At 52.4% G+C, this 15,705-nt stretch overlaps 1 protein-coding gene across 1 annotated transcript in view; it reads left to right on the top strand.

Annotated features, from left to right (window-relative positions):
• The first annotated feature begins 616 nt into the window (after positions 1-616).
• LOC132382811 (complement C2-like) overlaps positions 617-15,705 on the top strand; it is a 17,428-nt gene continuing 2,339 nt past the window's right edge. The window contains exons 1-4 of the mRNA XM_059953266.1: positions 617-729; positions 2,943-3,146; positions 7,563-7,748; positions 14,033-14,127. Of these exons, the coding sequence (XP_059809249.1) occupies positions 663-729; positions 2,943-3,146; positions 7,563-7,748; positions 14,033-14,127 (552 nt within the window). The 5' untranslated portion in view covers positions 617-662. The remainder of the gene's footprint in view (positions 730-2,942; positions 3,147-7,562; positions 7,749-14,032; positions 14,128-15,705) is intronic.

Raw genomic sequence — 15,705 nt, 5'->3', positions numbered from 1 at the left:
CCCCTTCCTTTGCCCCAACCTCTCCCTTCTCCATCTCTCTCTCCCCCACCACTCTCCTCCCTCATCACCCCCTTCCTTTGCCCCAACCTCTCCCTTCTCCATCTCTCTCTCCCCATCACTCTCCTCCCTCAACACCCCCTTCCTTTGCCCCAACCTCTCCCTTCTCCATCTCTCTCTCCCCCACCACTCTCCTCCCTCATCACCCCCTTCCTTTGCCCCAACCTCTCCCTTCTCCATCTCTCACTCCCCCCACCCTACTACCATTCTCTGCTACACCCTCCCCTCTCCCCCCAAACTACCTCCTGACTTCTCCCCAATACCCTCACCACCCAAAACTCTCCCCGTTGCCCCTTCCCCTCTCTTCCCACTCATCCCCCTTAACTCCTTTCCTCCTGCTCCCTATGTCCCCTTTCCACTTCTCCCCCCCTGCCCTCTTCCTTCTCCTCCCTTGCATGCTTGCTCTCCTCCTGCCCCTCTTCCCCTTGCACTCATCTCCCCACATCCTCGATTGGCTGAGAGATGGAAGAGAGGGGGTTAAGTGATTCCGAAATCAGAACTGATCTGGCCTTGGGATCGACCTTTGGCCCGATAATTCCTGTTACTGTGTGTACGGGAACCCTCGACAATACCTCGCTCGGCCTTTCAATCCTCCACTTCCAGCGATGGAGCCCTTTCTGTGGTTCCTGACTCTCTCGTTCAGCCTCCTCCTCCACTCTGATGATGTCACAGGTGAGGGGGTGGATCGGCGAGGACTGGGGTCCCAGAGAGGAGGGCAGACGGCACGAATTCCCTTCAGTCTTCTTCCTTCTCCCACCCCACCTCTGTCTCTTCTCTCTCTGCCGCAGTCTCTCCCGTCTCTCCCCCTCCCATTACTCCCCACTCCTCCTCTCCCCTTCTCCCCTCTTCCCATTTCCCTCTCTCCCCCTCCCTCTTCCCCTCCTATCACACCCTCCCCTCTATACTCCCACTCCCCTTCCCCTCTCCCCCTCCCTGTCTCTCCCTCCCCCTCTCTCATCCCCTGCCCTCCCCCTCCCTCTCCACCACCCGCTCCGATCGCACCCTCCCCCTCCCTCCACCACCCCTCCAATCGCACCCTCCCCTCTCTCTCTCCACCACCCCCTCCAATCGCACCTCCCCTCTCCCCTCTATACCTCCACTCCTCTTCCCCTCCCCCTCCACTTCCTCCGTACCCTCCCCTCTTCCCCTCCCCCTCCCCTCTATACCCCCACTCCCCTTCCCCCCCTCCCTTCTCCCCGCTTACTCTTCCCATCTCCCCCTCCCTGTCTCTCCCTCTCCCTCCCCTCCCCTCTCCCCTGTATACCCCCACTCCCCTTCCCCACCCCCCTCCTTCCCTCTTACTCTTCCCATCTCCCCCTCCCTCTCTCCCTCTCCCTCCCCTCCCCTCTCCCCTCTATACCCCCTCTCCCCTTCCCCTCTCCCCTCCTCCTCTCTTACTCTTCCCATCTCCCCCTCCCTGTCTCTCCCTCTCCTCCCCCTCCCCTCTCCCCTGTATACCTCCGCTCCCCTTCCCCTCCCCCTCCACCGTCCCCTCCCTCTCCCCCTCTATACCCCCACTCCCCTTCCCCTCCCCCTTCTCCCCTCTTACTCTTCCCATCTCCCCCTCCCCTCCCCTCTATACCCCCACTCCCCTTCCCCTCTCCCCCTCCCTTCTCCCCTTTTACTCTTCCCCTCCCCCTCCCTGTCTCTCCCTCTCCCTTCCCTCTCCCTGTATACCTCCGCTCCCCTTCCCCTCCCCCTCCACTTCCTCCGTCCCCTCCCCTCTTCCCCTCCCTTTCCCCTCCCTCTCCCCCTCCCCTCTATACCCCACTCCCCTTCCCCTCCCTTCTCCCCTCTTACTTTTCCCATCTCCCCCTCCCTGTCTCTCCCTCTCCCTCTCCCCTCCCTCTCCATCACCCCCTCCAATCATACCCTTCCCTCTCCCCATCCCCCTCTTCCCCTCCCCTTTATACCCCCACTCCCCTTCCTCTCTCCCCCTCCCTCTCCTCGTCCTTTCTCCCCTCCCTTCTCCCCTCTATACCTCCACTCCCCTTCCCCTCCCCTCCCCTCTCCCCTCTATACCCCCACTCCCTTCCTCTCTCCCTTCTCCTCTCTTACTCTTCCCATCTCCCCCCTCTCCCTCTCCCTCCCCCTCTCTCACCCCTGTCTCTCCCTCTCCCTCTCCCTCTCTCACCCCCTGCCCTCTCCCTCTCCAATCACCCCTCCCCCTCTCCCCTCCCTCTCCATCACCCTCTCCAATCACACCCTCCCCTCTCCCTGTCCCCCTCTCCCCCCTCCCCTCTATCCCCACTTCCCTTCCCCTCCCCCTCCTCTCCCCTTTTCCTCTTCCCATCTCCCCCTCCCTGTCTCTCCCTCTCCCTCTCCCTCCCCTTCTCTCACCCCTGCCCTCTCTCCCTCCAATCACACCCTCCCCTCTATACCTCATTCCCTTTCCCCTCTCCCCATCCACCACCCTCTAATTACACCCTCCCCTCCCCTCTATACCCCCTCTCCCTTTCCCCTATACCCTCTCCCTCCTGCTCTCCCAATCTCCTCTTGCCTCCTTGCCACACCACCTCTCTCTCCCAGCCTCTCCTCCTCTCCCCTTTCTTCCTCCTCCCATCTCCTCCCTTTGTAACCCTCCCTCATACCGCTCACTCTCCTATGCCCAATTTAACTGTCACTCCCTCCCATTGCTTCATACTCTTCTCCCTTCCCCATCTGGGTGCATTAAGAGGAGATCATGGGAGGAGGAGCGATGGGGGAGGAGGAGGAGAGGCATGAGGTGACAGGAAAAGGAGGAGGGGGTGAAGGGTGGATGAGGAGGTGGAAGATGTTACTGGAGGGAAGGAGGTTGATTTGGGAGTGGATAAGGAGAGGGCGGAGTGAGAGGGAGGAAATGGGAGGAGGTGCTGGAGCCTGACTGATTCCCCTCTCTCCCCCAGGAACAACCTGCGGTCCGGTGGATCCGATCACAGGAGGGAGGTCCTCCAGCCCCCCTCGTCCTCGGCCGGGCAGTGTGTTAGAGTACCACTGTCCGGCCGGCTTTCGCCCTTTTCCTGTCGCCTGGAGGGTGTGTATGCAGTCCGGACGCTGGAGCCCTCTGCGCAACGCACAGAGGGAGAGGTCGCAGACTGCCCATTGCCGACGTGAGTCTGAAGGGTGGGGTGGGATGTGTTGGGGGTGAGGGGGACTGATTGGGGCTACTGTGTGACCACATTACGCAGACTTGCCTGTCCCTGCAATACGTGGGTTTCCAGCGTTCAGCCCTGTGATACACAAACTCAGGGAATCTGTCCCTCCCATACGCAATCCCTGATAAGTGAACTTACGGCATCGGATGTGAACCCACGACCAGGTTCCTGCGCTATGTGGATCTGTACTTGTATCAGATTGATTGTGAGAATGGTGAGTGCCTGTGTGTCGATATTGGGTGGTGAATTGATTGGACTGCTATGCACGGATAGCTCTCTCATTCGGCACTGGATTCCGATTCATATGTTTCGTCCAGGCGGGGTGGTTTGTCTCTCCCACACTGTAAGTTGTCCAGTGTGAACCGTTACAATGTGACTCAGTACAGCGTTTAATCTTACTACTGTGTTGTCTTGCTCCGCGCATACATAACATTTGGTGATAAAGATGGAAACAAGACTGAGCTCTCTACTCTACTTGGGCTGTTGCAATGTCAAAACTGAACACTGGAACTTGGCTGCAATGGAGGAGATCCTCCCAGGAAACATCAAACTCCAAACGATTTTAACACCAGCAGCAAACTGGGGGACATAATGAAACTCGAATTGCTCCACGTGCACTTGGGAGGACTCAGGCAGAAATAGGCTGGTGCCCTGCAAATCTGAACTAACACTCGTTGAGGCTTTGGGCAATGCTCCACCGCCTGCCACAGGTTCTCACGTTCGCGGCAGACCCCGACGAGAAAGGAGATGATTTCATTGCAAGACTGACCCTGGTGGTACAGGAATGCTAGTGCAAAGATATTCCCTGAGCAAATTCGATAAAGCGGCACTTACCTAAGGATTTATTTTCCAGAGCCCATAATAGGACATAGGAAAGCCTCCTGTCCGTAAAACACAATACATCCTGGGACAAAGCTCGATCCAGCGATTCAGACACTCCCACCTGTGATTCAGGCAGTATTGGAGAAAGACCACCCTTTGGGAAACATTAAAGTTTGTCAGCAGATACTACCCTGCAGCCTATCGTCTCCACAGGGGTCACGTTAGCTGCCACAACAAAGTTTGAAATTCACAAGTTCAAAGTAAATTTTATTTATCATGCCACCGTATACAACCCTGAGATGCATTTTCTTTTGGGCATACTCAACAAATCTTTAGCATAGTAACCATTACAGAATCAATGACCAACCACCCAACTTGGACGTTCAACCAGTGTGCAAATGACAACAAGCTGTGTAAATACAAAAAGAAGAAACAATAATGATAAACAATAAATATCAGGAGCATGTGATGAAGAGTGCTTGAAAGTGAATCCATTGGTTGTGGGAACATTTCAGTGATGGGGCGAGTGAAGTTATCCCCTTTGGTTCAAAAGTGTGATGGCTGAGGGGTAATAACCGTTCCTGAACCTGATGGTGTGAGCCCTGAGGTTCCTGTACCTTCTACCTGATGGCGGCAGTGAGAAGAGAGCATGGTGGGGGTCCCTGATGACAGATGCTGCTTTCCTGTGACAGCGCTCCATGTAGATATGCTCAGTGGTGGGGAGGGCTTTACCCGTGATGGACTGGGCAGTATCCACTACTTTCTGTAGAACTTTCAAGGGCATTGGTGTTTCCCCACCAGGCTGTGATGCAGCCAGTCAATATACTTTCCACCATACATCTATAGAAGTTTGGCAAAGTTCCAGACGTCATTCCAAATCTTCACAAACTCCTAAAAAGTAGAGGCACCGCTGTTCTTTCTTCATAACTACATTTATGCGCTGAGCCCAGGACAGGCCCTCCAAAATAATAGAATCAAAAAAGGGTCTTCCATTTCTGTCAGAAGGTAGGGCACCTCAAGAAATAGTGCTTCGTTAAGCAATGCACCAACATAAAATGACAGAATTCAACCACACAAGGAGACAGCTGGAGTGAAGATGTATGCACTACTTTCCAAACCCTTGACATGGACCACCAGGCCTGGCCTGGTTGCACTCACAGTGGACAACCAGCCCTGAAATTCGAGCTGGATACCGGCTCAGCCATCACCCAGGAAACCAGGTTATCCTTTGCCATATCCAGAATTATAACCGGTGAACTCGGTGTTCCGTAGCTACACTGGAGACTGTGTGGTGTCTTTATGGCAGAGGTGCCTCACAGGGGAACCTGCATGTAGACGGGGAGACTAATGGGCTAATTTGCTGGGCAGGAATTGGATTAAAAAGATACCATTGGAGATGTCCTGCATTGATCATATTGGAGGGGTGGCACTGTAGTGTAGTGGTTAGCACAACTCTTTACAGTACCAGAGACACAGGTACAATTCCCACCCCTGCCTGTCAGGAACCTGTGTGTTCTCCCCCTGACTACATGGGTTTCTGGTTTCCCCTCACAGTCAAAAGACATACTGGTTGGTGGGTTAATTGGTCATTGTAAGTTGTTCTGTGATTAGGCTAGGATTAAACTGGGGGTTGCTGGGGGACAAAGGGTCTACTCCACTCTGTGAGTGTCAATAAAGAAAGAAAGAATGATAAATTCTCTTTTACAAAAGTATCAGTGGGGTCTTCATGCTGATGCTTCAGATCAGTACTGGTCTGGCTTAAGTTCAAGTTGAAGGAGACTGACTGCCAGCTGAACTTTTACAAGGCCTGGATGTGCATAGAAGAACTTGCTGGACTGTAGTCATCCAATCTCCCAGAGCCAACTGTCCAGGAGTGAATCTGCAGCCAGCCAGAGGACATGAAACAAAATTACAATATGCACACCAGGCCGAGAACGTTTGGTGCCAAAGATGCACATCTTGCAGAGGAGGAAAAACTGGCGTCTGTCATCCGGGATTGTCACGGTCAAGTTGCAGAGATTGAGCTGCCAGATGGACAAATTGTTAGGAGATGTTTGGATCATAAACGTCAGGTGATTGACAGGGTCCCAGGGAAGCTGGGAAGATTCCTATAGAATTTACAGAAGATTCCTTTGCTGATGAAGCTGGTGTCCCAGCAGACGGACCAGGATATCTGTAGATTCACAGCCCACTGCCCTCGACCATCAGCTAACTAGGAATGCAGAGGGAACCTTCCTGCAGCTGTCCACCAGGGTGCATCTGGTACCAAATAGGATAGACATTTCATCATAGCCACAAGAAATTCTGGAGATGCTGGAAATCCAGAGCAACACACGCAAAATGCTGGAGGAACTCAGCAGGTCAGACGGCATCAATGGAAATTAATAAACAGTGGATGTTTTGGACCGAGGCCCTTCTTCAGGACCAGAAAGGAAGGGGGAAGAGGCCAGAATAAAAAGGTTGGTGGAGGGGAAGGAGGACAAGCTTGAAGGTGGCAGGTGAAGCCAGGCGGGTGGGAAAGGTTGGAGAGGAGAGTGGACCATGGGTGAAAGGAAAGAAGGTGGGGCATCAGGGGGAGGTGGCAGGTAGGTAAGAAGAAGAAGAAGTAAGAGGCTAGATGAGGAATGGAAGGGAGAAGGAAAAATTAATATTCATCCCATCAGATTGGAAGCTATCCAGATGGAATATGAGGTGTTGCTCTTCCACCCTGAAGTTTGCCTCATTGTGGCACGAGGAGGCCATGGACCAATATGTCGGAATGGGAATGGGAACTAAAATGGTTGGCTGTAACCTCACTTACTCCCTTCTTTTGCTGCTCCCACCGAGAGGGGGAACCTCAGTGTTTGGAAAGACGTTGGGAGTCTAATGTTACGGATGAGGTTATGGAGTACTTGGTGACACAGAACAAGAAAGGACAAAGTCAACATGGTTTCCTTCAATGAAAATCCTGCCTGATGAACCTGTTGGAATTCCTTGAGGAGATTACAAGAAGGATAGATACAAGGGATGCAGTGGATGTTGTATATTTGGACTTTTGGAAGGTCTTTGACAAGGTGCCACACATGAGGCTGCTGACCAAGTTTATTTTAAATGTTTATAGACCTCTCATTGTTCTTTCTCTGTGTAATACATAACTGGAGCCAAGACTGGGTTACTTTGTTTCATAGACTCACGTCCGAGTTCCTGCATTATGTTGACCCACGACCCGGTTCCTGTGTTTCATGGACCCACGACTGGACTACTGCATTTCGTGGACCCATGGCTGGGTTCCTGCGTTTTGTAGACCCATGGCTGGGTTCCTGTGATTTCTGGACCCTTGTCTGGGCTCCTGTATTGTCCAGATTCCTACGTTATGTGGACACACGACCGGGTCACTGTGTTACGTGGACCAGGTTACTCTGAGACATGGCCCTTGGCTGTTTGCTGGTGCTACGTGGGCTCCCAACTGTTTTCTGGCATTGCACTGACCTGGGGTTGTCTCCGTCTTGCTTCCTGCACCCCTCCCTCTCCCCCCTCGTCTGACACTCTCTCTCCCTCGCCACTTCACAGCGTACCGGTGCGTGAGCCCAATGCTCCTAGAGCATGGATACTTCCAGCCACGTCTCCTCCAGTACCGCGTCAACCAGACGGTGCAGTTCATCTGCAACCAGGGCTTTGCACTCCTTGGCTCCCCCACTCGGACCTGCCTCTCCAATGGGCGCTGGAGTGGAAATGCTGCCATCTGCTATGCCGGAGGTGAGTCTACCCCACCCCACACTCACAAACTGAGGTTACACTCCCTCCCCACCCCACACCTGGCCATCTCACGGGAACAAGCTTTGCTGCAGGCCTAGTTTCTTGCCTCTTTGACCCTGCTCCCAAGGGGGGCACTCATTGCTCAGGAAAGTCCCTGGCTTTGTTTGGGGCCTAGTCCCTTAACTGTTTAATCTCACCCGCAGTGGGGCCCAAGCCTCTCAAGAAAGTCCCAGGCTTTGCTTCGGAGTCTTGGAGCCTAATTCCTGCTTAGTTGAGCCTGTTCATAATTCCAGTTTGCTGCCTGGCCTGCTGAGTTCATCCAGCATTTTGTGTGTGTGTTGAGCTAGTTCCTAATAGGGCTCTATACTCAAAAAAGTCCCAGGATTTACTTGAGGCCTAGACCCTGCCTGATTGATCTCACCTCCAGTGGGGCCCGCTCGCTCCAGGAAAGTCACAGGCTCAGTTTTGGCCCTAGATCCTTGTTTCACTCACTCACATTTTGGGCACAAAGTCCTTGTTTCCTGCCACTCACCGGCTGGAAAGTCCTAGGCTTTGTTTAAGGCCTAGTGCCTGAGCTGTTTGCCCTGCATACTCCTTCTAAGGTTTGGTTTTAGAAGATCCAAGCATGAGCGCGATGGACAATCCAGGAACAGCATAGCTTGTGAGCTATTGTTTGTGGAGTGTGCTGCATTGCGATATGCAGCTTCTAGTGAGCTTCTGGTTCAGTGTAGTGTGATCTGGTAACACTGCTCGCAGTGACTTCTGACATAAGACAAGGAGGACAGCAAACTCTCTGCAACCCACAGGGCAGCCCCATTTTCAAGAAACCAATGACCTGTCCTGTGAGGAGGAGGACCTCAAACCCTCCAGAACCTCCATGAGAAAGTCCCAGACTCCATCTTGAGCCTAGAGGTTAATGTCTAACAGAATACTCACAAAAGTGGGCCACAAAACCCCTTACAACCCCTACAGGAAAGCCCTAGGCTCCAATTCAGACATACTGTTTAAAAAAGAACCAGTGATCCATCCAGTGATGAGGGCCTCAAATGCTCTCGAACCCACAGGAAAGCTCCAATTTTCATCTCGGGCCTAGTGGTCAATTACTCAATGGCACAACTGCTAGTTCTTACTCTTCACAGGCATCATAGAATGAACCCCTTACAAACTCCTATAGGAAAGCCCCAGGCTTCATCTTAGGCCTATTTGTCAGCTTATCAATCCCATGTAAAACAAACAGGCATCCCACCTCTCCCGGAAGTTCCGGGAATTTCCCGCATATTGATAGCGGCTCCCTGATGCCCGCAAATTATATACAATATCCCGTAAATCGATTTTTGGAGAGGGGAGGGGGAGAGAAAGATATGGCAGAGTATTCAAAAAAAGAAAATATAAAACGTACTTCACCCCAGACTACAGTAAAGTGTACCCTTGCCTAATAGGGGTCAAAAATAATGACAGTGTTGCTCGCTGCACTGCTGGCAACAGTGACTTTTCTATTGCCCACAGTGGGTTAAATCACTGTTGAGGTGAGTTTAACATGTGTCATTCTTTCATTAGCATAGCAAACATTATTTAAACGAGCTGGCTAGCTGCTAAGGAGCTAGTCTAATACAGACATCCCACCTCTCCCGGAAGTTTCGGGAGTCTACCGCAGATTAATGGTGCTGCCTCCCTGAAATGAGTTTTTCCAGGGTGGAATGTCTGGATAACTATCAAACATAAAGATGACCTGATAGAGGTGTACAAGATGATGAGAGGCATTGATTGTGTGGATAGTCAGAGGCTTTTTCCCAGGGCTGAAATGGCTAACATGAGAGGGAATAGTTTTAGGTGCTTGGAAGTAGGTACAGGAGATGTCAGGGGTAAATTTTACTCAGAGAGTGATGAGTGTGTGGAATGGGCTGCCGGTGATGGTGGTGGAGTCGGAAATGACAGGGTCTTTTAAGAGACTCCTGGATGGCTACATGCTTAGAAAAATAGAGAGCTATTGGTAAAGCCTAGGTAGTTCTAAGGTAAGGACTTGTTCAGCATAGATTTGTGGGCCGAAGGGCCTCTATTGTGCTGTAGGTTTTCTATGTTTCTAGTATGTTTCATAGACATAGGGAATAGAAGCATAATTAGGTCACTTGGCCTCAATCCCTTTAAAACCCACAGGAAAGCCCCGTAGCTCATCTCGGGCCTAGTGGTCAATGGAGGAAAAGGTGGGCCTCAGTTCCGGAGGTGTGAGAATTGGAGGCTGAGCCTGTTCACTTGCTCCCAGCAGATTCGTTTTGCCCTGATCCGGGGATCCCGCTTGGGGGAAGCCGCAAAGTGAGGGGCTTTGATGTGGGTGACACCGTCTCCTACCTGTGCTCTTCCGGCCTGGGGCTGAGAGGCTCTCGGACCAGGACATGCCTCCCCACTGGCAGGTGGAGTGGAAGGGAGACCACCTGCGAGAGTAAGGAGGAAGGGAAAGGGTGGGGTGGCAGAAGAGGGAGGGAAGGGAGTGTGTTTGGCAGGGAGGGGGTGTGGGAGACGGGAAGGGGTGTAGGGGAGGAGAAGGCGACTGAGCTATGGAGGAACTCAGGGGTGTGAAGGGGTTGATGGAGATGTGATGACCGCAGGGGAGGGACGATATCACAGAAACAGGGAGCTGCTTGGGGGTGGGAGGGGCACGCAGAGATGGGAGGGGCATAGGGAAAGGAGGGGTGATGGAGATGGAGGGGTGAGGCATCACAGAGATGGGGAGAGGCATAGGAGAGGGAGGGGTTGATAGAGATGAGGCGGGGGGTTTGACAGAGACGGGGAGGGCATAGGGGAGGGAGGGGGGTGACAGATGGTGAGGCGATAGGGCAGCAGGGGTGACGCGAGGGTTGTAGGGGAGGGAGTGGTCACGCACACACACACACACACACACACACTCTGTCTTCTCTCAAGGTTGGTATGCCTTTGATTTTGCCAAGGATGTGGCCAACCAATTGACCCTCTCTGAAGAAATTCTGGGCCATGCTAAACAAGGTAAGTGGCACCCACCCCCCCAGTAACCCTCCTCTCTGTGTGAGGATCCCACAGGAGATGGCTGGTTGGTTACCATCAGATGAACTGAGATATGGTGAAAGGCTTTTGTCTTCTATGCCATCCATAGAGATTATGGCCCAGGTAAGATATTGAGGTAGGACGAAAGGGAAAACAGAATACGGGATGAAGAATTACAATCACAGGGAGAGTGCGGTGTATCCAGACAATAAGGTACAAAAATTTGTGAGATCACCAGTCTGTCGTATCCTACTTCCCCCTCCCGTCTCCCCCACCCACCTGCCTTTCCTCCTCTCGTGTCTCACCTGCCCTCCTGCCCTTCCAACCCCCTTCCCGCCCAACTCTTCCCCTCTCGTGTCTCCCTGCCTGCCCACTCGCCTCTCCCCCTTCCCATCTCCCCTCTCCTGTCTCCCCTGGCCTCCTGCCTTTCCCTCGCTCCATCCTCTCCCTCACTTCCATCTCCCCTGCCTTCCCATCTCTCCCTCTCTCTGCCTCCTCCTCTCCCTCCTCTTACCCCTCTTCCATTTCTCCCCCTCTCCATTCACAAGTCTCATCACAGCAGAGTAGAAGCTGTTCTCGACCTTGGTGGGACGTGCTTTCAGGCTTTTGTATCTTCAGCCCGATGGGAGGGGGAGAAGAGAGACTGTCTGGGATGGGAGGGGTGATTGATTGTGCTGGCTGCTTTGCTGAGTGCAGACGGTCCATGGGGGTTGGCTGGTTTCCATGTTGTACTGAGCTGAGTCCACAGTTCTCTATAGTTTTTGATAGTGTTACTTCCTAGACGCACAGCACAGAAACTGATCCCTTGACCCAATGTCCATTCCCACCGATTCCCATCTAGGCTTGCCCATATCCCTCTGGATTTCCAGCATCTGCGGAATCTCTTGTGCTTACCATCCACATATTTACCCAGGTCTGGATCAGATCTCCCTTCAGCCTCCATCGCTCCAGAGAAAACTTCTCCAGTTTGTCTAATCTCTCCCTGTAGCTCATATGCCCTCCAATCTAGGCAGCATCCTGGTTGAATCACTTCTGTCCCCTCTCCAAAACTCTCGCAACCTTCCTGAGATGGATGTGTTTCTCCCGATGCGGCCTGGCCAGAGGCAACGGGACGTCCAAGCTCTTCAACTCGGTGTCCTGACTCGCGGAGGCAAGCTTTCCATCAGAAGAAGAATTAGAAAAGCATTTACTATCACTGACATATGTTGTGGAATTTGTTGCTTGATGGCAACAGTACGATACAATAATAAAAATTTAATAGATGTTACAACATTTAAAAATAAATAATGTGAAAAGTGAACAAAGTGGTGAGGTTGTGTTCATTGTTCGCTCAGAAATCTGATGGCGGAGGGGAAGAAGCTGTTTCCTGAATCATTGAGTATTTGTCTTCAGGCCCCTGTACCTCCTCCTTGATGGTAGCAATGAGAAGAGGGCAGGTCCTGGGTGGTGAGGGTCCTTAATGATTAATGTAGCCTTCTTGAGGCACAGCCTATAGAAGATCTGCTGGATGGTAGGGAGGGTTGTGTCCCTGATGGAGCTGGCAGACTCTCTGTAGTCTCCTGTGATCCTATGCACTGGAGCCTCCCCAGTGATATAACCAGTCAGAATGGTCTCTACGTTTGTAGAGATTTACAAGAACTCTTTGGTGACATTCCAAATCTCCTCAAACTCATCATGAGGTGCGAACTCTGCACGAAGCTGGTATGCCTCCTTTGTGATTCCATCGAGGTGTTGGGCCCGGGATAGATCGCAGAGACGTTGAGGCTGCTCACCCTTTCCACCGAGGACCTTTGAGGGAGAACTGGTGTGTGTTCCCTTGACTTCCCACCCTGAAGCCCACGGTCAATTCCGCGGACTTGTTGACGATGAGTGCAAAGTTGTTGCTACACCGCTCAAGCAGCTGATCGATCTTGCTCCTTGTCGCAATCTGAGATTCTGCCAACGACAGCAAATACATTTACCGCCTATTGTGACCACTTTCAGGGAGCTGTGCACTTGGACCTCAAACTCCCTCAGTACATCAACACCGTGAAGCGTCCTGTCCTTCACTGTGTCCTGTCCTTTTACATCTGACTTCTCAAAGTACGACACCTCACGCTTATTCGGATTAAACTCCATCTGCTGTTTCTCCACTCATAGCTGCAATTGATCTATATCCCCCTGTATCCTCTGCTCCGTGCACAGCACCACTGGTCTTTGATGCCTTTGTTCCCAGCTGTTCCTGTCCCACAGTGCGTGGCCAGGCACAGCTCAAACACCGTCTATAAATTCTCTGCTGACACAACTGTTGTTGGCAGAATCTCTGATGGTGACAAGGAGGCGTACAGAAGTGATGATAAATCGGTTGTTTGGGTGATGTCGGATCAGCGAGATCAAGGGCCTGATTGTGGACTTCAGGAAGAGGAGGTCAGGAGGACACACACCAGTCCTCATCGAGGGATCAGCAGCCTCAAATTCCTGGCCATCTATGTCCCTAGGCCCAGCGTATTGATATAATTACAAAGAAGGTACACCAGTGGCTATATTTCATCAGGTTTTGTATGCCATCAAATATTCTAGCAGATTTCCACAGATGTACCATGGAGAGTCTATACTTCAACATGTCAGAGAAGTTTGGATAAATACATGAATGGAGGGCTACGGTCCAGATGCAGGTCAACAGGTCTAGGCAGAATAATAGTCAATACAGACTAGACGGGCCAAAGGATCTGTTCCTGCATTGCAGTGTTCTATGCCTCTATCCTGATGGGTTGCATCCCTATCTGGTGTGGAGGGTCCGATACACAGGACTGCAAGAGGCTGCAGAGGGTTGTAGGCTGAGCCACAGCCCACCCTACCATCGAAGAGAACCTCAATAGGCGATGCCTCAAGAGGGCAGCATCCATCGCCGAGGACCCTAACCCTCCAGGATATCTCTCCTCATCAAGAGGGAGGTACACACTCAATGTGGAGACACACACTCAATGTTTAAGGAACAGCTTCTTTCCCTCCACCATCAGATTTCTGAATGGCCCACAAACACTACCTCACTATCTGAGTTTTGCAATCTTTATTAATTATATGTTAACATATGGTAATTTTTCATGTCTTGTACTGTACTGCTGCTGCATGCCGTACTTCACGACATACATCAGTGATAGACAGCCTTGATTCTTGGCCAGAAGGTGAAGGGAGGAAGGGGAGGAGGTTCCCTCAGCAGAGTGGTAGAGTGTGTGTCCCACATGGGGATGGAACCCACAGATTAACTTCTGGACTTCTTGTCCTGCCAGGTGTACACATCTACTTCCTGCTGGACGCATCCGGCAGCGTGGGCGAGGAGAATTTTCAGAAGACGCTGGAATTCGTCACTGCATTCAGCGAGAAGGTTTGGGAGTGGGCCGTCCTCTCTCCAGGGGGCACTCTCCTTTCCCCCCATCCAATCCCAGATTCCTGGGGAGAGTGGAGTGGAGGCGGGAGGAGGTGTGAAGGGAGGGGGGTGTCGCTGCTCGAATCTTTGTCTGGCTCTGAACTTGCAAGTGGTGGTGAAATTCAGTTCACTGAAGCCCTGATTACCCCCCTTCCTTGTAACCCCAGTGATTCCCCTCCCTGAAAGTTGTACAGAGGGCGACATTATAATGCAAGTACAAGCTTTCTGGCCTTCTAGACCCCAGGCCTCAGTGTTTTGAACTAATTAAGTACCTAACTAATGTAATCTGCACCCACACAGTGTCCGTACCCCTCCATTCCCAGTACATACATGTGCCTATCTTGTCGTATCTGCCTGCCCACCGCCCCGATTCCACATTCCACGCACCCACCACCCTGCGTGCAAAAATAACTTGCCGCCTCACATCTCCTTTGAACTTGCCCCACCCCTGCTAAATGCATTCCCTCCGCTGTTAGACATTTCCAGCCTGAGGATAAAAGAAACCAGCTGTCTACTCTATCTGAGCCTCTCATAATCTTATAAACCTCGATCAGGCCTCCCTTCAGCCCCCACGGCTTCAGAGAAAACAGCCCAACTTTGTCCAACCTCTCCATTTAGCTCTTGCCCTCTAATCCAGGCAGCATCCCAACAAATCTCTTTACAAGCCTCTCCAAAGCCCCCCCCCCCCACTGCACCCCAATACACAAGACTGACCAGCGAGAGCTGGGAGGAGGCAGGGAGAGAGCGAGAGCAGGCGGGCAGGGGGAGAAAGAGGAAGATGGAAAGGAGATGGAGGTAGTCAAAGAGAGATGGAGAGATGAAGCAAGAGGGAGAGGGGAAAGATGGAGGGGACAGAGAGAAATGGAGAGGTGAAGGGAAGAAGGGAGATGGGGAGAGAGAGAGAAAGAGGGAGTCAGAGACAAATGGAGAGATGAAGCAAGAGAGGGAGTGAGAGTGATTGAGGGAGAGGGAGTGAGAGATAGGGAGAGAGAGTGAGAGATGGAGGTGGGAGAGGGAGAGCGAAAGGGAGATGTATAGAGGGGTGAAAGAGAGGAAGGGTTTGAGTGAGAGGGAAAGTAGAGAGAAGGAATGGGGCGGATGGAAGGAGGAAAGGAGGGTTAGGGTGTGTGGGAGGAAGAATGAGGGGAAGGGGAGAGTGGAGGAGGGAGAAGAAAAGAGGGAGAGTGGGACAGATGGGTGTGGGGGGAGAGAATGGATGGAGGGAGAAGAATGAAGGGAGAGTGGGAGAGATGGGGTGTGGGAGGAGGAGAATGGATGGAGGGAGAGAGACGGATGGGGAGTGGGAGAGATGGGAGTGGGGGGAAGAGAATGGATAGAGGGAGAGAGACGGATGGGGAGTGGGAGAGATGGGTGTGGGGGGGAGAGAATGGATGGAGGGAGAGAGACGGATGGGGAGTGGGAGAGATGGGTGTGGGGGGGAGAGAATGGATGGAGGGAGAGAGACGGATGGAGAGGGGGAGAGAATGGATGGAGGGAGAGAGACGGATAGGGAGTGGGAGAGATGGGTGTGGGGGG

This window comes from Hypanus sabinus, chromosome 29 (genome assembly GCF_030144855.1).
Source record: "Hypanus sabinus isolate sHypSab1 chromosome 29, sHypSab1.hap1, whole genome shotgun sequence".
Classification (NCBI taxonomy): domain Eukaryota; kingdom Metazoa; phylum Chordata; class Chondrichthyes; order Myliobatiformes; family Dasyatidae; genus Hypanus; species Hypanus sabinus.
Note: the sequence above shows the minus strand (reverse complement) of the source record. Positions and strands in the feature narration are given on the sequence as shown.